The sequence below is a fragment of the Boleophthalmus pectinirostris genome, unplaced genomic scaffold (genome assembly GCF_026225935.1).
Source record: "Boleophthalmus pectinirostris isolate CB_2022bp ecotype Guang Dong unplaced genomic scaffold, ASM2622593v1 HiC_scaffold_7, whole genome shotgun sequence".
Classification (NCBI taxonomy): Eukaryota; Metazoa; Chordata; class Actinopteri; order Gobiiformes; family Gobiidae; genus Boleophthalmus; species Boleophthalmus pectinirostris.
In genome coordinates this window covers 20,864,866-20,889,945 of record NW_026571473.1, presented here as the reverse complement: position 1 = coordinate 20,889,945, position 25,080 = coordinate 20,864,866, and the positions used below count along the sequence as shown (strand labels likewise).

General features: G+C 37.4%; 5 protein-coding genes across 8 annotated transcripts; 3 read left to right on the top strand and 2 right to left on the bottom strand.

The window, feature by feature from the left end:
- The first annotated feature begins 3,567 nt into the window (after positions 1 to 3,567).
- Positions 3,568 to 4,935, top strand: nr2c2ap (nuclear receptor 2C2-associated protein). Its single transcript, XM_055164503.1, has 5 exons — positions 3,568 to 3,628; positions 3,734 to 3,824; positions 3,916 to 4,021; positions 4,090 to 4,155; positions 4,467 to 4,935. The coding sequence occupies exons 1-5, from the start codon at positions 3,591 to 3,593 to the stop codon at positions 4,586 to 4,588; spliced, it is 423 nt and encodes a 140-aa protein (XP_055020478.1). The 5' UTR covers positions 3,568 to 3,590; the 3' UTR covers positions 4,589 to 4,935.
- rfxank (regulatory factor X-associated ankyrin-containing protein) lies at positions 4,924 to 6,366 on the bottom strand. Its single transcript, XM_020940114.2, has 7 exons — positions 6,226 to 6,366; positions 6,093 to 6,158; positions 5,643 to 5,743; positions 5,448 to 5,573; positions 5,316 to 5,382; positions 5,116 to 5,196; positions 4,924 to 5,037 (listed from the first exon to the last, which is right to left on the bottom strand). The coding sequence occupies exons 1-7, from the start codon at positions 6,314 to 6,316 to the stop codon at positions 4,985 to 4,987; spliced, it is 585 nt and encodes a 194-aa protein (XP_020795773.1). The 5' UTR covers positions 6,317 to 6,366; the 3' UTR covers positions 4,924 to 4,984.
- Positions 6,367 to 6,814: 448 nt separating this feature from the next.
- borcs8 (BLOC-1 related complex subunit 8) lies at positions 6,815 to 10,055 on the top strand. 2 transcript variants are annotated; one of them, XM_055164504.1, is made up of 6 exons: positions 6,815 to 6,952; positions 7,130 to 7,242; positions 7,401 to 7,465; positions 7,538 to 7,645; positions 7,943 to 8,010; positions 9,043 to 10,055. In XM_055164504.1, exons 1-5 carry the CDS (start codon positions 6,916 to 6,918, stop codon positions 7,986 to 7,988), a joined length of 369 nt encoding a protein of 122 aa, XP_055020479.1. In that variant the 5' UTR covers positions 6,815 to 6,915; the 3' UTR covers positions 7,989 to 8,010; positions 9,043 to 10,055. The 2 variants fall into 2 exon arrangements, with proteins under 2 accessions (XP_055020479.1, XP_055020480.1); XM_055164505.1 differs by lacking the exon at positions 7,943 to 8,010.
- Positions 8,306 to 10,984, bottom strand: tmem221 (transmembrane protein 221). The gene is made up of 3 exons (XM_020940137.2): positions 10,392 to 10,984; positions 9,523 to 9,608; positions 8,306 to 8,896 (listed from the first exon to the last, which is right to left on the bottom strand). The coding sequence occupies exons 1-3, from the start codon at positions 10,688 to 10,690 to the stop codon at positions 8,364 to 8,366; spliced, it is 918 nt and encodes a 305-aa protein (XP_020795796.1). The 5' UTR covers positions 10,691 to 10,984; the 3' UTR covers positions 8,306 to 8,363.
- Positions 10,985 to 13,378: 2,394 nt separating this feature from the next.
- On the top strand, positions 13,379 to 24,928 carry mef2b (myocyte enhancer factor 2b). Of its 3 annotated transcripts, none has more exons than XM_055164496.1 (9): positions 13,379 to 13,562; positions 19,334 to 19,406; positions 19,907 to 20,110; positions 20,537 to 20,665; positions 20,878 to 21,061; positions 22,247 to 22,395; positions 22,622 to 22,736; positions 22,834 to 22,936; positions 23,491 to 24,928. In XM_055164496.1, exons 2-9 carry the CDS (start codon positions 19,353 to 19,355, stop codon positions 23,789 to 23,791), a joined length of 1,239 nt encoding a protein of 412 aa, XP_055020471.1. In that variant the 5' UTR covers positions 13,379 to 13,562; positions 19,334 to 19,352; the 3' UTR covers positions 23,792 to 24,928. The 3 variants fall into 3 exon arrangements, with proteins under 3 accessions (XP_055020471.1, XP_020795726.1, XP_055020469.1); XM_020940067.2 differs by lacking the exon at positions 13,379 to 13,562 and adding an exon at positions 18,837 to 18,918; XM_055164494.1 differs by lacking the exon at positions 13,379 to 13,562 and adding an exon at positions 18,852 to 18,918 and having other exon boundaries at positions 19,867 to 20,110.
- The last annotated feature ends 152 nt before the right edge of the window (positions 24,929 to 25,080 follow it).

The window sequence follows — 25,080 nt, the reverse complement described above, 5'->3', positions numbered from 1 at the left end:
TTTTGACCACTGGAGCATGAAGTCGAAACAGCCACACTCCATAAATCCGGCCCAGCACATATGCGGAGCTTGGAGGGACAAAGGGGAAAGCACTGTCTACATGCTGCGCTCAGCAATACAACACATTCACCTGGTTTATTACTGGTTTATCGCCTGCCTTAAAGGAGTTCTATCAGAGGATGTGGTTCATCTAATAACATTAAACAGACCTCAGTTAAGGCATTACTTATATATTATCATATTTATCAGCACCTCTGCATACATTTTCTTAAATAGCAATTTCATTATGTATTGATAGCATTAACAAATTAGCACACATTTTATACAATATCATTTTTATTTTGATTAAGATTATTGCAAACTGTAACACATTTTAGCTTCTCTGGTTTTCCTACAAAGTTTGTTACTTTCCTAAAACTGGTGCTGGTCACATCTTGTTGGAAGGTTACCAGCAGATGTTCCCAAATGACCTGCAATATAAGTCTTCCTTATTTAGTAATACTGGGCCTAGAAAGACAATAAAACCAAAATGAATCACCACAAACATGAAAACTGAAGAATCCACTACTTTCTCATTGAGAGCGAATAAATTACGGGTGATTGTGCTTTGTAATGAAGGCAGTGGAGCATATTGTGCAAATGCCGTGCTTTTTAATGATTTAATTAAAGAACCTCACTCAAACTGGAGCAGAAAATTTCAACACAGTGATGAGGAAGAGCTGCTGCCAGGAAGCTGCATACACACCGGATAGGGGTGTTATAATTGCTGCAGCAGTCGACAGATGTGGCTCACGTTTTTGCCCAATTCCTGTTTTATTAGAATTAGTTGGACCCCAAAGAACACCAAATGTTGTCTCTTCCTGAACTAAATGATTTACACCCTCCAAGTTCTATCATGTAATTTCAATTTCCACTTATGTTACAAGAAGGCTGTCAGTGACTTAAAGCAGCTAGGCCTAAGATGAATCATGAATAATTTTCAACCCAATAACAAACATTTCAGGCCTCAACAAAGCTACCATTTTATTTGTTTGCTTTTTTAAACACACTCAAACGTGAAGAAAAAAGTTCCCATTGTAATAAGCTGGAGGTTAGTCAGTAAAATGAGGCAGCTTAGCATACTGCTGCACTGCTGTTAGCTGACACACCACATACATTAATCACATGACTCATTAAGACAAACTGCCAAAGTGCCCACAGCTCATAAACTCTAGAAAAGGCCACAGTGACTCCAACGCTACCTTAAGCACTCGTTACATCTCTATGCTGTTGACCTAATTCTCACAAACGAATATTCGATCATCACAGAAAATACTAAACTCTTTTCATTTCTAGGGTCAGAGGACATATACACCAGCCAGAGTTCAGCTTGTTTTATTGTTACCATAGTGATAAGCACAGCATCAGTGAGCAGAGCTGGAGTCAGGGTTAAGCCCAAAAGTTAGTTTGTGGAGCACTAATCCCCTAACACAGGACACAACCCAGAAAGAGGTGACAAACTGAGAGCCACCAGCCGCAGCTACAAGACTGTGAGAGTGTTTCAGAAGAAAGCGACAACACCAGGATTTAACTCATATCACTGACTGAGGTGGAGATAATCCTCTAACAAGCTCAGCCAGCGAGACGAACGCTAAATGATCAAACACTGTAAAAAGGCATATACTGTAAACTGAAGAAATAAACTGTTCAAAACCTACTTCATATGGCACATGTTTTGTTTGTCTTCAGTCATCACATACTGTCCATTTGAGCAGGCCTGGCAAAGTAACACATTTTGATAGACGATAAACAATAATATAATATACAAACAAATTTATGCTGCTGACACAGTAACAATAATAAGAGTAGAGTTTATCCACACAAAAAACAAAAAAACAGCAGAATGAAACACTTAAGTACTTAGCTAACTGTAACTTAGGCATTAAGTTAGTAATTATGGTGACAGGCTTTCATATGGGCTATACAAATGTGTGAGCTGTCAGTTGTAAACAAAAAATGCACATAACACATGTACTGGATGCTGTAATCAAGTCATTCAAATTGTCTTTGCAATAAAAAGATAGCTACTAAGCCTGCTAAGATAGGCATTAGACAGAAATGTTCAATGGACAACAAACAGCAGTTGTACAATGTTGCTCTTATATTGTAGCACTATGCACAAATATCTCATTAAGGAATTCGTAGACTTATAGACACCATTGTGCACGCCTCAATGACAGCTCATTACTACCCCAAAAGCATTCATGGCAGGTTGGCCAGGTGCAAGTCCCAACTGGCTACTGGCCAATGCATTTACTTTGACAGGGTAACATCTGAGCACCCTACAGATTAATTGTGGGCAGTGTAATTAAAACTGTTACTGTCTTTCCCTCCACAGCATTGCATCTGGTGAATTTCACTGAGTGAAATTAATGTTAATTTCTGATTTCTCTTAGTCTTAGTCTTTATTTGATTATCACCATGTTGTAAAAACTAGTTCGAAAATATTGAATTTACCCTTTTAAAGAGCAGGAACAATGCTAGTGGACACTAGACTATAGATGCATAAGGGCAAGCTTCAAAGTCATGCTTGAGTGTGTGTGTATGAGTGTGTAAATGAAGGTTGTGAGTTGATTGGTCCTACTGCAGTGTGTTGGACTAGCGGGGCTCCCTCCCCAGTGCAATTTTCACGGAGGCTGGGTTTCATCAGGTTTTGTATTTCAGACCTATTGATTATCCACAGCGACGGGGGCACTGTGACAAAACCTCAGCAGGAGTTCTCCATCTGCAATGAGCCATGTGCCAAATACAGCCTCTCCATCTCACACAAATATAGTGCACACACTCTCTGTTATTGCACTTCCCAGGCTATGAAGAAGAGATATAGGAATATGCTTGCTAATAAAAGTAATAAAGCACATGGTGTTATTGGTTCTTTTATAGCTTCATTCAATCTTCTATGGTGAATCAACAAAACATTCACAGGTTTATTTTATAGAAGGTCTATGCTACTGAAATCTGTTTTTGTATGGTATGAAGGTAGACCTGTGGGAGCCAAGTGACTTGCCTTTGGAGATTACCTTTGTCTGATGTCTTGTCTCCTAATTGATTCTTATCTCTTTGACCTTTAGTTACCCAGACATCATCCAATTCCTCGGTGGAAAAACAAAATATTTCAATAAGCTGTATGACTAAGTGCTCAGAATAGACATAAAACAATATTTAAGATGTTATTAAGAAACAATTAAGAAATGAGTCCAGTCCAAAATGTTCCCAATGTGGAAGGTATGCAAATATGCTGTTCCCACGGATATCCCCACTCTCTGTGACTTCTCAGCGTATATCTTTTAGTTCTGTGTTTTGTTCTAAAATCTGGAAAACAAGACAACATTATGCTTAATGTGTCTGCATAGTTCATGGATTGCGCGACTGAATTACTAAACATTTAATTACTTGCCAAATCCGTGTTACTTGTCTTCAGACTTCTAGCTTCTTCAACGACAAAACAGCACACTTGCGCTATCTAGTGGCGAAAAGACGAATCGCATATTCATTCCTTCATTGTCGTAAAATGATCTCTCGCTTTACGGCAAACTGACCAGTACAGCAGCATGGCTTCTACACTGATATGCACAGAAACTCTAAGCAGGTAAAGATAATGAAGAAAATATTTGTAGATTGATTATTTTAAATCCATTTTGTTCTCACTGACTGAGGTTTGAACAGCTAAAATATGATTGTTTACTGCATTCAGGGTTAGTTCGGTTCTAAATAGAGATGTGAAGCAGTATGGGAAGAAATACATGTTTGACAGCAACGAAGAGACTTGTTGGAACTCGGACCAGGTAAAAATAACTTTATGTGTATTCTTAGTGTTAGATCATAGATCGATATATTTCGTTTCATTGTGAGCTATTATTAACTTTACTCTTACAGGGAGAATACCAGTGGGTGTCTCTGGAGTTTCCTCAATCTGTAAAAATTACTGAAATAAAACTTCAGTTTCAAGGTGGATTTGCAGCTAAATCATGCAGACTAGAGGGTAGGACTGCTTTTCTTTGCTAAGTTTACATAATGGTATTATCTAAACATGAACTGTTCTTCTTGCAGGGAGTCATACAGATGGAGAAATCAAAGTACGTCAGTTTTACCCAGAGGATGACAACTCTTTACAAATATCCTTTAATAAACCAAATCATATGTGACTTCTCCTACTTTTCTATAATCACGTGTACCACTATTACTAATTAAATAATTTAAGTTCAAACAATGACAACCTAATTTCACTCTTTCAATTGAGCTATTAAAAATAATTTCACTTTCATGAAATTGTTAACAATCTACAGAAGCAAGTAAACCTGACTATCATATGAATTTTTATGCACAGAGCCACATATACTGTTTGTTTTCTTCAGCCACTTATATACCTGGTCAGTTGGAAATTTTTCTGCTCTCTGCAAGTGTTTATCCTTAATGCTACACCCACAGTTTTCCCATTCAGGAGGCCCCTGTGGTGGACAAAGTAAAAATAATATTTGAGAATAGTACAGACTTTTTTGGGAGGGTTATTGTTTATTCTTTGGACATCCTTGGGGAAAAGACATCATGATTTTTTTTTTCTTACAACTTTTTCATGAGAGAGGAAGAGAACGTGGGCATGGGACAGGACACAGGATGTTGTGGTACAGGTCTGTTTTGTCACCTTATGAACTTTTGACTAATGGCCTTTTTTGGTATCACAGTTATTGGGCATCTCTTTTCTGCGATGTGTGGCAATAGAGGTCAAACTACAACTATTCTGTGAAAAGAACTTGAATGGACAATATAATTTTTTTCTTCACTGTGCAACCAAATAATTCCCATATAATACATTCATGTGTTTTATATCAATATTTTTATGTAATTATGTAAACAGAACAACTCCTTCAAATAAAAACATACAAATGTGATTACAAATCTTGCCTTTAATTACATATAAAAAAACAACAAGATAATTTTTTGTATGTTACGTCTTTGATTTGTAGAGCTTTACAACATGATCCTCCAACACTTTCTGAACTATAAAACAAGATATCAAAGTGAAGATTTAAAACAATCAGGTATAAGACATGCATTAACATATTATATTATACATACTCTTCTTGTGCCCCAGTGCAATAGCTAAGGCCATGGGAGTGTAACCAGAGTCAGATTCAATTGTCAGATCAGCTCCTTTGGCTGAATACAGAAGATAAAGGGAAGAAACTCGCTCAAAGACTTATTGATGAATGAAGATGCAATGGTGAAAATAAATCAATGATCAACTGACATAAAAACATAAAAAGAATTTAAAATACCTAGAAGGGTCTCAACACATTTAATATGGTTTCCACGGACAGCGTAAAGAAGAGGGGTTCCGCCATTCTGAAATAATACATTTCAGTTAACATTTCAATCATGTCATTTTATGTCAACTAACTTTACGTTACCCAGTCATAAGAGTTTATATCCACTCCGTGTCTCAAGAGACTTTCAACTATGTCTGCAAAGCCTCCAGAGCTGGCAAGTGTAAGTGCACTTTCCCTTTCCCGTGCAATAGTTTTGGGATCGGCACCCTAAAACATGTTATGTTATGTATTTAGCAAATACATTATGATGATTGCATTGAGCAATGCACTTCTAACCTTTTCCAGCAGGAAATCCACCATTGCTTTCTCCCCAAATGCTGCAGCCCACATAAGAGGTGTAAATCCCCGTTCATCTTGTTTGTTGAGAAGAGAACTGTCTGCAAAAATTAAGATTTTCTTTTCTCAAAATATTTATTAATCTATTTAGAAATGATGATACATAGAGCAATAAAAGTGAAAACAATGCCAACAGTAAAAATTACAGAACAAATTAACAGATAACACAGAGTGCACCAGTTATATACTGTGAAATTGTCATAGTTTCAAGGGTCTTGGTAGTTTGGGGGTTGGAAGAAGATGAAATGATTTCTACATATTGTAATTCAATTAAATACAGTTTAAAGAATGGTTTCTTAAAAGAAAATGTGCCCTTATGTGTTTGGAATGACTTAAGACTAAGGAAAAGGCATTACTTTATGTCGTGTCAGGAGGACAGAGATAGCCTACCTTTATTTAGATATGCAGCAACTTGTGATAGCTCGCCCTGTGCAGCCAGTTGATGAATAGACAAAGCTGAAGAAATTTGACAATTTTAAAACAACTTGTGTAAGAAAGTGTCATACTGCAGTGTACAGCTTACTGTCCAAAGAAGCTGGAGGTAAGGTGACTTCATTTCCTCGATGCTTGTTGGTCAGAGTCGTGGATGAAAAAAAAGAACTATCCTCTTCCATTTTTTCTGCTAAAACTGTTATCGATCAGTTCAGGACTATATTAAGTCCATTTGCACTGCATACTTTTTAATAACTTTAATAACTATATTTGGCTTCGGTAACGATGGTTGATGGTGGACGTGCGCACTATGAGCTTCTGCAAACTCACCATCACCTCTAATATCAGTTGGCACCACGTATTGGCACTTACCAAACTACAGAAGGTACATTTTCCATTAAGAGACTTTTCATTACTCGTCACTAAATTTATTACTCAAACTTAAGGCTACCCCGTGGAAAAGCAAAGTGAAAGTGCGCTTTCAACGGACCAAACGTGTGGGTGTGGTGATGACAGACAAACTGCACCTAGTTCTTACTCCAGTGCTAAATTGTTCTTAAAATTACAAATAATTTACTCACGAATAAAGCAATGTTCGATTTATTAAAGCATTTCAACGTACACTACCTTGGGAAGCGACTGATGTGTGCGTTTTGTCACAGTTTCTACCCGGATCGTTTCTGTAGTTACACACCACAACCAAAATACGGAAGAGGAAAGGAATCAAATCGGGAAAACAAAATTGTTGGCGTTTGAGGGGCTTGTATTATAACATTGCAACATGGAGGACCAGGAGATGCAACTTAAAGTTAGACGAGGTAGTAAAACATCTCCATGTCACCAACCTTGTTACTTTGTCAATGCTAACTTATCATTGTTTGGCTAAATTTGCTTCATTGAACATCGTGACATCTTTGTTTGCATACTACATCATATAACCCCAATTTAACCAGCATTACTGCAGTAATAAAATACGTTGTTGTTTTTAATTTCAGTGGCTGACAAATTCACGGAGAGCATGTATGTTTTGGCAAACGAGCCCTCGGTAGCTCTGTACAGGCTGCAAGAGCATGTCCGGAGGTCTCTTCCAGAACTGGTGCAACACAAAGTAGGTGAAAAATTGAGTTACTAGCTGTTACATATAATTTCAGTAAAATGTGATTTTATTGGTATTGTACATTTGATATGTAGTGGTACATGATTAATTAACTTTTTACTTTTCCTGTTTGGTTTTACTTTATGGTATGGTTTTATTTTCTCATTCAGACAGACATGCAAAGTTGGGAAGAACAAAGTCAAGGCGCCATCTACACTGTGGAATACGCATGCAGGTGAGCTCCTGTATATTCTCTGTTGTTACATATGTGATTATTTTTTTCCAACACTTATTCCTTTCTTTACAGTGCTGTGAAGAGTATGACAAACAGCAGTCTATATTTCAAGAACATTGACGGTTTGCTTCGCCAGGCCATCAGTCTAAAGGAGCGGATTAACAATTCTCAAGGACGCAGGTACGTTTGTTTATTTGTTTCACCTGATATGTTTGTTCGTTCTCCCTATTTTTTCTTCCTTAAGTGGTTTTCTAAAATACACCTTCCTGTCCTTAAAGCTTAACTTTGTAAAGTATTTTCCTCATTTAGTCCATCGTTATTGTATCTGCATTTTTGTGTAAAAACATCTGAATGTTATTTGCTTTCTTTATCAGTCCTCACCAAATGTGTTATTTTATTATGCAGACATTATCACATATTTTGCTGTTACTTTGTAACCTTCTGCATGAATTTTAAATGTGTTCACCCCTCTCCTAGTCCCCATGTCTCTCCTCCACCTCATGTCCGGTCTACTTCCTCATGACCTCTTCGCTGAGGTTTTCAAGGTCAGTCATTACCATTAATCTGTGGCAAAGTATTCATTCATCATCATCACATTGTTCTTGATAGGGTCGTTTAAAAAAACCCATGTGTTTTTGTTAACCAAGATACATTGTGTGTAATATCAGACAATTTATTATCGCCCCAAGTTTAAAATGATAAAAAATTTATTTAAAATCTTGGTGTTACACAGTAGTTTGAATTGTAAAAGAAACTATTGATTTTAGATTATGTAAACTGATGATGTTTTGCTAAAATGTAGCATGACAAAATATAGTAGATAAAAATTGTTATATCAGCCTTCACATTGTGGAAAAGCACCCAGGCAGTGCATACAGACCAACAACTGTTCCAAGCTTCACACAAGAGTAGAGTCTTTGGCAGAGATCCCAGACTTTCGTGCAAGTACACTCCTCATCTCATTGTTTACTCCATTCCAAGGCTTTACCTGAGCTTGCAGTAAGGCCGAGTCACTTGATATCGTCCTGTGCATCCTTGAACTACTTCTTCCACTGCTATAGTCATCTTTAGGACTGCCCCGGTCATGGGGTGCTTCATTTGGGGAATACTGAGGGTGTTCTATTGGGTTTGGGTTGCCACAAGGGGGATACACCATGTTATGCACAAGATAAGACTGCGTGCGGTGCATTCGTGGTTTGTCCATGCCAATTTTGAGCTCACATGGTCGAGAGAGGGGTGCATTGCTGTTAATATGGTCGTTTTGATATAAAGCACCAATGTGGTCAGTATGAAATTTTTTGGCACTGTGGGAAGCTTTGACCAGGGCATGAATAACTATTATCAGCATGATTAATATGCCAGAGGAAAGCACACAGGCACTTGCAATGCCAGTCTCCACTTCAAATATTAACAGCATAAAGATGCACATGGCTGTGAGGGAGAAAGAATTTGATTCATTAGATGTTGTGAATCCAAATAGAATGTGTTTCATTTTCAAAGTATCAATTTAAACAACATACATGAATGTACAATATGTAAATTAACATATGTTACACAAGATTTTTTTTTTCTTACAGAAAAAAGGCAGTAGACACAGGAATGCCAAAAGAAGGAGAGAAGCTCACCACTGGAATGTGATGATTTTGGCATTGTCCTTCCTTTCCTCACTTAAGTAAAAGTGTCTGAAGAAAGGGTCATAAGGCCAATGACACCAAGACCTTGTTACAATGGAGAGGCTTGGCTCCAGTCATGCCTGCAGTACAAGCTGCGCTGCCAGGTTCAGCATTAAAAACACTCATGGATACTGCTCAAAGAATGCATTGTTCTTGGACCAGAATGAACATGGCATTACAGCTTGTGCCTCAGCCATTTAAAGTCTACAGAACTCAAGATTCTCTTATTCAGTTTATTAGACAAGCTAACCTTTTTTTTTACATTTGCAGTCTTTTGGTTAACTGTTGTACTTTGCATATTATGTTCATGCTATTTTGAATGCCTCCCAGATCCCACACACGCATTTTTATAACATGATGTGATTTAGTTTTGTGACTGTTTACCTGCCAAGTAAACAGAGACTCCCATGCAGAACAGCCCAATTGCCACATGTCGTATTGCCCTGCTGTCCAGGAGGAACCAGTCTGCTCTGTGGAGACAAAAGCCCTTGTTAACTGTGCCATAAATGAAAGCGGTTGGCCACAATCAGATTATTGTTGTTGCTATATTGCGTTTTAATGTTCCCATTTCTTTCTGAGTTATGCAGCTTCCCAATCATGAATGATTGATTGATTGACTGATATTATTTATGTTGCTGTAGCATCTGTCCCATCATGTCTGTATAGGTTCGAAGATATCTAATGGTGGATTTGTAAACGGATGTGGGAGCGAGCCAGATAGGGGCCGTGCACTGGGTGCTTAAGAGGAAGCCCATTGTGTCTAGATTCAACCCGATGCAGGATTTTGAAGGGTGGGGGTTGCTCAGTGCAAGTGAGTCTCAGAAAATATGGGGATACGCCTTTGGTATTTCACTTCACTCAAATATACTATTTTCACAACTTAATCCTCTTTGGACTGAATACATGAAAAGAATGAATACACCTCTTATGTCTTGTCTTCAGAAATTGTACTCGTTTTTGTCAATGATAAAACATCCATAATTTACCCTAGCAGTAAAGGAATAGAACTGTCCTTTAACCTTTAAAATAAATGACATATATATTGCATAACATATTTTATTTAGCCTATTTGGAAGTTACTACTCTGGACTGGTCTTGACTGCTTATAAGAAGTTTTGTATTAAGATTTGGTGACAATTTCCCCCCGCATTCATAGTCTTTTTATCCAATAAGCAAAGTGTATAAACCTGTTCCAGACTTCACAACATCACTAGATGTTTTGGCAGGTTTAAATCCTGTCTGGCGAGACATACCTCTCTGTGTCCTTTTCCCCTCTACACATCTCCGTAGAAAAGTATCCGTGGAGCAGGCACACAACTACGGAGCTCAGGTTTAGAGTGAGGCATAGAGCTGCAAGCACCGTGGACACGGGCAGAAGCACGGCCCACACGCCAGCGGAGAGAAGGGGCGAGCTTGGCGGGTTAGAGTCCTTCACCGCCGCCTGTTGGGACTGAAGCTGGAAGATTAAAATCACAGACAGAACGGACATGATTGCAGATAAAACTCCCAGTAGGCACAAAACTATTAAAGAGCGTTGACTGTAGTTCGCCATGTTATTCTTATACGAGCGCTGGGTTACAAAATTGGTGGCGCGGTAACTTCACTCGCTTTTACGCACAAACTCTGGCTGCCATTCCGACGTATAGCATTGTTTTAGTGTTCCAGGCGGCGGATAGGGACGTTTCCTGTCCGGCACTGGAGTTTTTCAGTAGTTTTGTGTTGTACCAGAGTCCACTGCGAGCGCTTACTCAGTCTGGGCATGTGATGTGCGTTAAAGCCTCAGATTAAAACTTTGCAACAACAATAGACTTTTCTCTTGGATCTCCGGCAACAATGCACGAGTGTGCCCCAACTCTGGACACACGTGAGATGGACACTGATGCAACTGAGGACTGCTGCTAAAAGTCTTTGCAAAGATGCAAACTGGGCAGACCATTGCGGCTACACATTCTGTTAAACGTTTATAAAACAGAATCTCCTCTTCACCCAGATTAGGTTTAGCATTGAGGCACAACTTGATTACGCGATTAAAGGATTATTATGATTAATCTTTCAATATGCCGTTTTAAAGTGGACACATATTCTTCAATGAAATTAAGATTTAGCCCTATAAAAATTAATTAACACTAAATTAAAATGTGCCGTATACACACACCTTTAGCAAGAATTTGTTATTCACTTTTCAGATGCTGACTGAATCCAATTGCCTATTTCTATTAAGATAACACAGTTTATTATTAAGAACTACAGCTCAAATTCTGTCGAATTCTGTTCATTGATTTCAAGTATACAGGGACAACATTTTCAGTGTTACGTTTGTAGATCATGGGAGGCCTAACTTGCTCACCTTTGATGAGATTTATTGTGTGTAGCTCCAAAAGGTTGAACATAGATTGTTAGTATTTCAGATAATATTAGGACTTATTAATGTTTACAGTGATTATGTTAGTTACTTATTTGGAAGTAAGTTATTAAGTACAGAGTAATTAAGTGCAGAGTATACAGTTTTTCTACCACTGTAGTAGACCTACAGCATATGACCTTTTCATTACTAGGTAACACGCAGCTCTCTGGTTTGCAGTTTGTCCCACAGTGGATGTATTGTTCTGGTAAAGGTTTTGGTGGGGGCTATGAGGGTTAAAGGTGTAACTTATTTTCTGTTAAGGCGCAGATAAGACGACGTAGCTATAAAGGTACACAATGTGAACAATTGCTCTCACACATGTACACTGACCATGTAGGCTATTTCTGAATTCGACTGCCTCACCACAGGCTCTAAAAGAGTTGTGGCTGATCTTGTCGAAAGCAGAAGTGAGAAGTTTCAGGAAAATGAAAAAATGAACTTAATCTTTAAAGTGCCTTTGTCACAGCCACATTTCAACTTTAAATTGACATTTCAATAACTGATCTTTATACTCACTAGTCTGATAAAGCCACTGTAAACCCCTGTACATACACAGATGCTCATGCAAAGATCCAATTCCTATGCCTTCCACTGTGATCCAAGATACTAGCCATTTAAGCAACATATTTACCAACCAAATATTGTATAATTCTATTCTGACCCTCATTTTGTTTATTGTGTATGTTGTGATTAGAGTTAATAATAATTGTTAAACCTTTTTCCTGCAAATTTCAAGGACATTATGTTGACATACAGCCTGTTCATCCCACCAACTAACAGGTGCAATAATGAAGAGATCATTTATCAGTAGTCCTATTGCTTGATTTGGGTATACAGTAAGTCAGTAAAAAACCTAACAACTACTACAGTGGAAAACAGAAATTCCTTATGACTATAAAACTTAAAGTCTTGTATTTACGAATGGGAGCTGAAGGCTACTTTAGTCCTGAAGGTATAGAAACCATGACTCTCTGTAGGGATGTTGCTAACTATTGCATCAGGAGCACACTTTGAGAATCGTCTAGGGATCCGATCAGGTTCATATGCCAAGGTCTGTTGCTGTGTGAGGGATAGAGTTGTCAACCATGGATGCTCTGGGCTAATAAATTGTCACTATTATTTTTAGGAAGGGCTTTGTGTCACATCCCAAAATAGTCAATCATGTAGCATGCAGTGATTAGGTCTAAACATACCTATTAAATGAACATGGGGGTATTTGCTTTTAATAGATTGGTTGAATACATATTATGCATGGCTTAGACTATGGTATGCATTGACTTTTACTTCAAAGCTTATTTATTTATTCAAGCAGGTGGAGTGCACATTAATGAACATTTTTGTAAATAGAAGAAAATAATGTGTTGCTCAGAATTGTATGAGTAGATTTTTTTATTTTTTCAAACCCAAACAAATTAGTACAAAGTTGAAGAAGACAGGAAGTGCCTTCTGGTAACCATTTAAGGTTATCCAATTGAGGTATGGGTGTATAATAAAATAAATGCATTTTGCACAATGACTATTAGGACTGGATGCTTAATGAGATGTAGCCTTATTGAGTTGTTATAACAGACTGTAAGTATTTATCATACACAAATAACAGACCTTATCCAAATATACATACAAATGCAAGAAAACAAAAGAAAAGACTACATCTAGTTATATATAAAGCTAAATCTGATAAGTTCTTATAATTTCCCATGCGGTCACATATAATTCAAAGTTCATAAAAAGCCCAGTGGCAGCCTAGTTCTGCTGTGATGCTGAGCCCTTGTGTCTGAAGGGAGGCGGAGGAGGAGGAGGTGAGTGGCCAATTGCGCCATAGAGGAGGCGCTGTACAGTGAGTGAGAGCGGCCAGCTGTTTGAAAGCAGCGCACAACCATCACTTCTGCCGCATCAGGTGCAATCAACGTCAATCAGCGCCAAACCACAAGAGAATCGTGAGGGGAACGTCATATACTTTGACTTTTGAGACCTGATTCAAGAGATTGAGGACAGCACCAAAGCAGAGCACAGTTAACAGGTGAGAGAAAATTAGATTGACGCTCCAAAAGGCATTATTTTAAAACAAAATCCTTGTGCCTAAAGTTGCGCAGAAACTGTTTCGTTTATGTTTCATCACTTTATGAATGTATCTGTTAGCATGGCAACATGTGCTTGCTTGGTAACCAAGGACCAGACAAGCTTCATTCACACCATAGGCTATTTTTATATATATTTTAGGCTATTTAATTATTAAAGCCGGTTATCCAGAAACAGTTTTTATAGACTTCTATTTTTACCGTGTCAAATTTGAGTCCCCAGTCTATTTTTTCTCGTGACTCTTTGAATCAGTTCAGCGTTAACTTGAGATGCAAGTTTGCATTTTGAGCCATTACGGCATCCATTGGTTAAACATCACTTTATGGTGGACGGTGAAATTACTTGTACCAGAACAATATGTATGGTGGTAGCCTATTTGTTTGTAGGCTATTTGTAGGCTACGCTTCATCTGCATCATCATCAGCAGCAGCTTGCTCCACATAAAGCCTCTATGGAGCATTTCAGTGTTAAAAATATCTTGCCAGTCAATTATCTGTAGTCAAAATTAGACAAATAATTTGTCACCATTGTGTCCACAAGTATCCTCCCTGACCCTAAAAGCCTTATGATATTCAAATGTAGATTGTCAATATTTATCTTTGTGCTACAGGCCTACTTTATGGCCATTAAACAGCATTCAACAGATATAAAGTAGGCCTAGATTATTTTATATGAAACACTGTGCTATTCATTCTCTTGATGTCTAAATATTATTATTCATTTGTTTGTTTGTTTTATCACAGTGTGAACACATCTGTAGTAAAACCATTTACTCAAAGATGTGTTTGTGCCATATAATGACTTTTTCATGAGCTTTAGCAGTTGGCCTGTATTTTTTTCATTATGTAATAAATTCACCAGAGAATTCAAATGGTCATTTGTTTAACATGCAGCATACCCCTGCTACTTCACCAAACACTCAACAGATGATTTTTACAGCCTGTTGCTTCAAAAACACAGCCCTGTTTAAATATTTTATACAGTCTACAGATATGCACTAAAATTGTTGAAATGTCTTAAAGATAAATAAAAAAATCAAAAGGTAATAGTTCTGTCTTGTAAAGATAACTGAAAGAAAAATCTTTTGATTCACAGAACTGTAAATCTGCTGTGAAATGAATAGGTAGTCACATGTGACTGTGAGAATCAGAGAAAGAAGACCAGTGATGCAGAACTAAAATACTTCAGAAATGCCTAATTTTTTCCCTTATGTTTATATGTATATGGCACATTTTTAGAACAACAATTTGTATGCAACAGTGTCATGTCCGACCTAGTTGGGTGAACTATTATAAACTACGGTTCAAAGACTAAAGATATTTTGTCTTTGAGAATGCTGGGACAGATACATTTTAAGAAAGAATATGAAACTTAAAATTGACAAAGTAATCGAAGCAGTAAGTAGTGGAGATTTTATAATAACAGAATGAGATAGTGTGTCCACAATAACAGTAATAGTAATAAATAAGTAATATGTTTTAGTTTAATTAGAGTTGAATGGTACTGATTTACACAGATTTTGGTAGTCTCCTTATATGAAGGATGAATGCAGCACCACCTGCAGAGTGGCTTTTTTAGAATATATATAATTGTGCTTGATTTTCTTTGTGATAACTGTCCTAAACTGAATTATCTAATAAACATTAGATGACAAAAAAGAATACTTTGAGAAAATAAAGAATGCCCTTCTCCACAGTTCAGTGTATTGTGGGCCCATTTTGGATTTTAATTTTGTTTTGCCAACTTCCTTGTTCTCTTTTACATTTAGTGCATGCATGTATTCGTATATGGCATTATATCTATAAACCTGCTCTATTTCATCTTTGGGATTGGTGAGTACTTTGTAAGTCATACAAGATGGTGTAGTCCCTTATTTCTCAAGATGTGCCCAATGAAGTGAAGAGGCATATGCACCTTCTCTACTTTGTTAATAATACACAAAATAAAACATACACAAAACAAACATGAATAAAACATTGGCTATATCAGTAACATGGATGGCTTCCAATAAACACAAAAACAAACTGACAAACTGTGAAAATGAAATGCTTGAGTATGCACATGAGGACAAGAACAGCAATCTCAGACTGGGGAAAACCATAACCATAGTTACTGTTTGATCCATGTTTATTTGCAATAACATTTTGAGCTAATTTTCAGAGTTTTTGTGAAAGTCTATAGCTCAGGAGTGACCATAGACCAGTATTGATTGATATGGGAAAAAAAGTAAAACTTAAATAGTTTGTACATTTTGATGATTGCAATTTTATTAAGTGCATTCATAATTTATATATGTACAATCAATCAGTGTGCGTTTTTTGTTGTGTAATTTTAATTCAGTTATAGTAAAGCATTTCCCTTTGTAGGCCTAACTGTTATCTATCCTCCTCTCCACTGCACTCTACAATAAACATACTATGCTAAAAGTAAGTCACTTTCATAATAATTTCACAGTTTTTCACAAGTTAATCCAGTTAATTTGCTTTATTGCCCAACTTTAACCCTTTGGTCTGACACCTGGTCATTCTGAGTGCCAGACATCATTTACAACAGGTAATTATTGAGAGTTAGGTGGAATGACCCAGAGCCTAAATATGAAACTATACTTTTCTTATTTGAACGCACACCACAACCTGCAGTTTATCAGTTTTGGACAAGGGAATAGTTCCAGAATTAGCAGAAGGTCTTTCCTGTCTGTCTCAGCTCTCATAAAACCACACTGCACGCTAAAGCTAACCCTGCATGGTTTGGCAGAAAGTGTACGTGCTAAATTTAACATGCTTTTCAATGATACTTAATTCTGTAAAGGAGAGGAACTTAAAGTAAAACCCCAGAGATAAGATCTGTCTGCCTGTTTTGAATACATGGCCAACTTCCTCCTAGTTTCACCATAAATATTCAGTGATATTAGGTCAAATGTGTCACTGGTGTCTCCATGAAACCAACCAACTTATTTTGAGATGATCATGTACAAAGTCAAACATGACTTTTCATCAACAGCGATTTTTCATCTTCTTTTTCTTGTGACTCATTTTTCCCCAGGTGGATGTCGATAAGCCTGCATTCTTATCCAGCCTAACAAACTACTGTATTTTAAGGAAAAATCTATTTTCACTTTATATTTTTATTGAAAAATTGACAATGGTTTCTGTATAAGGGCTGAAATGCCTTGATTGCAAAAACAGTGTCTAGATGACTACCTCTGAAACCCTGTACTGCACTGATACAAATATTTACTTAACAATAGTCGATATATATATGTATAACCCAACTCAAAATTAAAGATTTTTTGTTTCATCTGCACATCGCTAACATTTAACATTACAAGACTGTATGTGCATTAACAGTGTCGTGTTCTCACTGAATACTTTTTTGCAATTCTGTGGTTTTTGCTGTGACATATAACTATTCGACAGCTGGTGTTTAGAGTCACTGAACAGGTCTGCCCTATCTGTGCATATGTCACAACTTTATAAGGTAAAAGGCCTGAGAGGTGATTTCAGCTCAAATGCCCCAGATGCCTGAGTGCCAAGCTGACGTGGAGTTGTAGCGGGCACTAGAGGGGTCATGGGAACTGGCCACTATATCCGCCAACAGGGACAGCCACTAAATATAGAGACATCCAATAAATATTGAGGATTCAGGGGAAAACCAAGGAATTCCACTGGGCTTTGGAAAAGTGTGGGTTAGCAGGGCCAGACGGACACTTAACGGCACTGATAAGGAAAATGTTTAGATGCCGTAATAGGTCAGAATCAGCTTTCTTTGTTTGAGAAAAAAGTAATTAAAAAAGAAGTAACAATAAAACACATTTCATTTATTTTTCTTTTTTTGTTTAAAATTCGTTATTCAACTATAACATCCAAATTGTTAAGATATTACTGATGCGATCTTTACTGTGGCTACCGTTGACACAATTATTAATACTTGTTTAACTTTCAAAATTTATTTCAATTATTATTCCTACATAATGTTATTGTGAGATATTTTTTATTATGTTCATGTTAGAGCAATTATCAATACATTTAAATTGTTTATTTAATTTATTATCAAATAAAAATATAATATTTTTTTTTCCATAAAATTACAACACATAATGCTGTAATGTACTGTTAGCAACAGATCAATATCTGTTATAATCTTTTACTTTGGCTTTATCTTGATGTTATTTTTCTTACATGGTTTTGCATGAGAGAGGAGTGGGCGGCTTTCAACAAAATCATTTTTTACAAATACACCGGTCCTGTCCATGCTGTTTGTTTTGTGGACGTTGCCCGCTGATCCTCAAAAATGGAGTGCTAAGCTTTATTTATAACCTTGTCTCTTGGGCACTGCGCTGTAGGCGGCGGGTCACTCAGATTGGGGTGGGGTGGCAGGAGGTGGGGGTCAGACTGTGGACAAGGCAACAGGCAAGGGCTGCTAAGTTTAGAGTCCATCACTGCATGACACTAAAAATATACTACAGCTTGGGCTAAAGGCAAACTCAAGTCACTTCAACAAGTTTCATATCGAAACCCTTTAAGATCTAAGGGGAATTTTAGTACATTTGTCCTCATCTGGATTTTTTTCTTAATTTTGCTATTAAAACTACCCCTTTTACTCCCTAATGCAGTGTTCTACATCCTTTTTTTCAATACAGTCCATTATTTCACAGTCTGCATGCTGTAGTTGTGTTATGGCTGTAATAAAAGCTATAGGACACTCTTTCGTACAAAACACACAGCAAACATATATAAACAACTTTTTGGACATGAAAAGGCTTAATTTAAGGTCTTAGCTACAAAAGCAGAAAAATATCAAATCTGTAAGTAAACTAAAAATATCCTTATTGCCCTCAAAACAAAACAAATAATTGCAATAACACCATTACTTTGCTGGTGCCAGCCAGAGAAACAGCTTCTGTCAATTACAGGGCATGGAGCCACATCACTTCCATGCATTTCCATGGTGTATATTACATTTGTATTTGTGCATTTTGAGTGAAATAAGACTTTCAAATAAAAATAGGAAGGGATACGCAGACCAAGTTGCGTAATTTGCCATTTATTTGAGAATTAATTGCAATTAGAGCCGCTTTTTCAATTGTCACGAACATAAGCGCTCAGAGCAAGTAACCATCTTGACTCATTACACTCTTTGGCAAAGTTTGGGCCAATGAAAATGGATGGAGCGCGTGCGTTTAGCAGAAAACAAAGTTCCTATTGGACACTAATTTCATCACGGAGCGTGCGTGTGACGTAGGATAATGCCGGAAATATGCTCGGAAAGCCGCAACTTTCAGATTTTCGAGAAAAAAAGTAAGTTTCCATCTTTTATGGTTGAAAAGTTATGCGCGGTTATATAAAATATATTCCCAGGTATCGTATACGATACCGTCGGACTGTTATTAAAACAATATATGCAGCACTCTTAAGCTCTATAGAGCATACATATGCCCAAATCATGTCAGGCACATGTTGGTTGTCCAACTGTGAAATACTAAATTGCATGAAAAATATAATTTCAGTTCCAATTCAGTTGAAGCTTGAGTAGTCTGACCCTTTGAAATGGAAAAAAAATATTATATATATATAATGTATGTATGTATGTGTGTGTGTGTGTGTATATATATATATATATATATATATATATATATATATATATATATATATATATATATATATATATATATATATATTCATTATGTTTATACATCGCTTGTGTCTTTAACAGGAGCCAGCCAACAGAAAATATGGGAAGAAAGAAAATACAGATCTCACGCATTCTGGACCAAAGAAATCGGCAGGTAAGCCTGTACATATTCTGCAATTTTTGTAATTTTATTCTTTGATTAATATAATTATTTAAAGGTGCACTATGTGCAGGGTCAGCCACCTGCTTGTGTGCCGGAATATGTTAGTACTTTTTCAGAAATGTTTCATAAAATTACATTCAGCTAATCCATCTCCACCAGACACCACCAGAGCAAGTTACAAGTCATATTTATAGAGAGGTAACCCTTCTTCTGAAGGGATGCTTCTTAATATTTAGTGAATATAAGTTCTAGTAGTAAAACCACCTGTAGTTGAAAGAATGCAATATAGAAAAGCTTAATGCTATAACATTCTTCTGGAAAGAAAAGAAAAAGTTGGTACTACATTTGAGACACATTGTGGTCAAAGCTCTCTGCTGTGGTGAAAAAGATACATTTTCCTTTCCTTTTTTAACGAACCATAGCATGTTTCTGTGGCATCTTTCCTGTCTAGCATGTCTCACCATAGCCCATGTGTTACTGTTGGGGTGCAGGTGACTTTTACCAAGCGTAAGTTTGGTCTGATGAAGAAGGCCTACGAGCTGAGTGTTCTGTGTGACTGTGAGATTGCCCTGATCATCTTCAACAGCACCAACCGCCTCTTCCAGTACGCGAGCACTGACATGGACAAAGTACTGCTCAAGTACACAGAGTACAGTGAACCACACGAGAGCCGTACCAATACAGACATATTGGAGGTATCTACACATTTCTTATTACACTGGTCTGGTTAAAGGGGATATATTGTGATATTGTGTTTTTTTTCCCAGGTATTAAGTAATGACTTTGATCATTATTTTACATTTTAATCATTGTAATATTGATCTCAAATTGCTTATTAATTAAAGCAGATTTTCACGTATTTAACTGCGCAGTTAAACAAAATAACAGTCCATAGATTAAATATAGACATAAAGTGCATTCATAAGATTGTAAAGAAGGAAAATCTAAAAGGTTTGGCTGTGCATTCGTCTCAGCTCTGCCGGTTTTGAGACTGCCTCAGGGATTAATCTGTGCACACACGAAGCAGATTTTTAGTTCAAGGAGACCACACTTTTGACCAATAGTCTTATTAAAATTGCCTGTAATCAGGTGGTCATTTTGTTTTTGTATTGTGTTTACAGACGCTCCGTAGAAAAGGCCTTGGTCTGGATAGCTCAGAGCTTGACAGTGAGGAGAGTATGCAGATCACATCTGACAAGTTTGGTCTGAGTGAAGGGATGGACCTGTCTGTGGCCCGTCAGCGCTTCTATGTGAGTGCATGTCTATTTATAATTCCACTCACTTCAATTTAACTGTTAACTATGTATTTTCATCTGAATGGATGTATGCTAATGATACATAGGTGTAATGACAAATGACAATGAACGTTTTTGATTCCTGTTTCAAGGTGGTGTATTGTACTTGTCGTTTTACAGTATGCCAGAGATTAACAGGAGACATACTTTCTCTTATTTTCCAAAAGCCTCCTTCTTTGCTCACCCCAGAAGCTCAGTTCCTGGTCTCATCTAGCTGTGAGAATGGACCACCAAACCCCTCACACATGGGAGCCCACAGACCCCCCGGGTTCAAACCACTGGGCTCCAGACCAGGATCTGTCAGTCCAGCTGCTACACACCCTCACAGTGCCTTTATGTCTCCACACTCAGGTATCATTGCTACTCATTTTGGTAATAAATCAATTTGTGTAGTGATTGCATAATTATTTAATGACTGTGTAATTGTAATTGTATAATGACTATAATACTGCATCTCTTTACCATGTAACTTTTCTGGTCGGGGTTCACTTGTCTCCATGCTTTGCCTTGAATATTCCACAATATGGCATTAAACTAATATAGCTTGCATTAATTACATTACAGACGTTCTTTCTCCATGGACAAACTCACCTTTCCACACGTCTAGTGGAGCTACCTGCTTGTCTCCATGGAGACAGATAAATTTAATGCCATAGTGTGGAATATTCCAGACAAAGAAATTATAAAAAAGTAGGTGTTACTGCCTCCACCACAATAGTTGCATGTAGTTCAATCACATTTTTCACATTACAAAAACATGGGACATTGAAATACAAATACTCACCACAAATATAAAAATACAAAAAACAAGATGTGAGAAATACCCTTGATATCAATATTAACCTTGTCATCCAGTTTCAATTGTTACTTTATGTTGAATGTGTATTTCCATCTAACTTTATATGCCCTAAGACCAAAATATGAAACATGTAAGTGAATGAAATACTTTTGCAATAGTGTAATTAACAGTAATGGTGTGATCTGTGTGGTTCCCTGTGGGCTCTGCAGCTGCTGAGAACTCACAGGAAACTTGAGTGTGAAACTGGCCCTCTCTCTCTCTCTCTCTCTCTCTCTCTCTCTCTCTCTCTCTCTCTCTCTCTCTCTCTCTCTCTCTCTCTCTCTCTCTCTCTCTCTCTCTCTCTCTCTCTCTCTCTCTCTCTCTCTCTCTCTCTCTCTCTCTCTCTCTCTCTCTCTCTCTCTCTCTCTCTCTCTCTCTCTCTCTCTCTCTCTCTCTCTCTCTCTCTCTCTCTCTCTCTCTCTCTCTCTCTCTCTTTAACTAGTTCTGTGGTTTCTTGAATCTAGCACATCTGTCCCTTGTGTACAGTAATACAGAGATGCACAAACAAAATGCCATAAACCAATATGAGTGATATCTGTCTAGTTGTGGGCACATTTTAAGAATGTTACTCATATCTTGTACGCTGTTGTCCAAGATCAAACCAAAAGAGGAAGTTTCTGTCACAGATGGAGGCGAGGAAGGTGTTGAGCTCACATCTCTTTTCACTTCCTGCTCCATATCGTGGTGTGTTTTGGCAGGTATTGGCTACTCGGTGTTTGCTCATGGAAACCTGAACCGGGCTTTGGAGATGAAGACTCCCCCTCCCGCTCTGGGCCTGGGTCCTGAGGGGCTGAGGGACACCCAAGCCAACCAGGGACTAGGGCCTCGCAACAGCAACCACTCTGCTGTGAGTCCTGAAGTCTGTTTATAGATTATTATTATTAGTTATATATATCAGTTATATAAGCGAGCAATTCATTATTTATTCACAAGAATCACACAAATGGAAGTTGGAGCAGCTTTACAACATTATTTTATCAATTATCAATAGTTTGTCTTTCTTTACATCTCTTCAATACATCAACTTAGCCCCAGGCGTTTCATCTCTCTGTTGTTCTTTTTGCGGCCACCAGAGGGGTCACTTATACCAGGGCTTACATTCAGGTGGATCCATTGTGGCTATGGGCAAAACAGGACTTTTAGGCCACAGCATGGGAGGGTACGGCATGTCTTCCCCTACAGCATCTGGTATGTTCCATATTCAATACCTAACCTTTCAATTAATGTAAATAGTGCAGTCAGATGACAATTATTCTATGTATTTAAATTACATATTTTCTTGCAGAATACCAGTCTGGATTGTATCACAGTCTACAGCGAGCAGCAGTGAACCAATGGCAAACATCACAGCCTCTGCAAGACACCCATGGGAATCATATAAGTTCGGGGTAGGAATCCAGAAATACTAACAAAGTCTGAATTAAACAAGACATTCCAGGATTTTTGGAATGTAAACAGGTTTTAACGTCACATACTTTCCTTTTGCCATAAATCATTCATTTTTAAGATTTTTAACGCTGAAATCCTTCTTAAAATATAATTTCTATATAAAATCTATATAAAATCTCTTCATCAAGGATCATATCACTGTTATTGTGGACCTTAAGTGGGATACACATTAGATGGTAAAGTTCTGTAAAATGCGCACAAGTTAAATAGTTAATCATGTATAACTAAAACTATAACATTTCTAGCAACCATTGACCATATAATTTTATAAGCTGTTTTCTTGCCATGGCTTCCCTCTGACCACCACAAATAACTCACTCACATACAAAACTCATGTCCATAGGCAAAGTGGTGAAGTCACGTACACAATGACCATTCAGAGATGGAATTATACTTCTATGAACAAGCCCTAAAATAAGATCTATCATTAGTTATACACTATTGGATTAGTTCAAAATAAATGTCACATCTGAATGTTTCTTGCTGTTCCTAGGATGACCAGTGGAGGGTGCTCTTTTCCGTCTCAGCCCTGCTCCTCCACCTCCCCACACCTGCCCTCTCTGAACCGCAGCATCAAATCGGAGCGCACCTCACCAGACCACATGTCCTCGCCTTCCTCTTCTCCTCTGCTCCAGCTCAAAGACCGCTCTCCAATCAGCAACCCTGATTCCACTCGGCCTAGCCCACCACACACACAACCGGCCAATCAGATGAAGGAGCTCTCCAAAGGTCACGCCCACAGCGAGGAGGAGATGCTCAGACCAATGGAGCTAAGTGACACTTGGCAGAGATAGCTATATTCAGTTATGCCATTGCTCTCACACAGATGGAGTGCAGTGGTAACAAATAGTCCACAGCTTGGACGTAAAAAATAGAGCTGGTCTCTCAGTGGAGATTTTTTTTTACTGTTTTGGATTAATAATGGAGATAGATAAGTATGTGTTTTTAATAATCTCAAAGGAGTTAAACACCTTTCTTTGTTAAGTTTTTGCTAACAATTAGACATGGCGGCATAGTACCATCACTCCCAATCATATACATGCCTTCTCTTCAGACCTATTCACAAACCTTTACCCATGCATTACATTGACACAAATGCTTTCGTGTTTCTCTTTCTTCTATAAGCACATATAAGCAGCAAGAACATATAAGCACCACAGGGAAACATGAATACAAGTCAATCAAGTGAATAAAGTATCTTTTTTCTTAATGTTTAATAATGTTTAATGATGTTTAATGCTGGATTAGTAGGCTATACAATATTCCTACTTAACCAAACACAAACCACAAGATCAAACTAAACTGTTAATTTTGGTTCACCAAAATACCAAAATAAGTAAATGGCGCTTATTTGCAACTATCTTAGTAAGGTTTGCAGAAGTATGCAATTTAACAATGTTGCTTTTTCATTTCACTCTCTTCCTCTTTTACTTCAGCAAACCTGCCATGACTTTGACTGATATCAGGAGGATCATCTAGAATAGTTGATTTTATTAATTTTGTGAGATTATGTTCTCTTGCTTTTGCCTTGAAGCTGATTACACATTATGCTGTAGTTTTAATATAAAATTATTTCAAAAGGGCTAATAAATTACAGCTAAATTATCTATGTTTGCTATGTTTCTTATGTGTTATACAATTTTGTAATATAAGGATTTGTGTTTCTACTATTGTCACAAGAGGGACCCTGGTGTAGATTAGGCATTGTAGCTGAGATAATAAATGGTTCAATGAGAAACTGTGTGACCAGACTTGGCTTGAGCTTTCACACAAAAATCTATCAAGCTGCTCCTCACACAGGCCTGTCTAAAATAATGATGCTGTTATTAATTATTGTTTGACTATTTTCAGTATTATGTGTGACAGTGTGTTTTTCATTTTAGGCTCATTTGATGTGATTGCTTCAATTAAAAAAGAGTTTGATTGGTAAATTCCTGTTTCACACTGTCATTCCTGTGTGTCTTTGAGGTAAATTGTGTCTCCCGGAGCTGCTGTTTGCTCTTTTATGTGAGCACAGATTAAATGATGTCCACTGTGCGGCTATCACACTTTCATGTGTCCATTTATTTAGTGCTACACACCT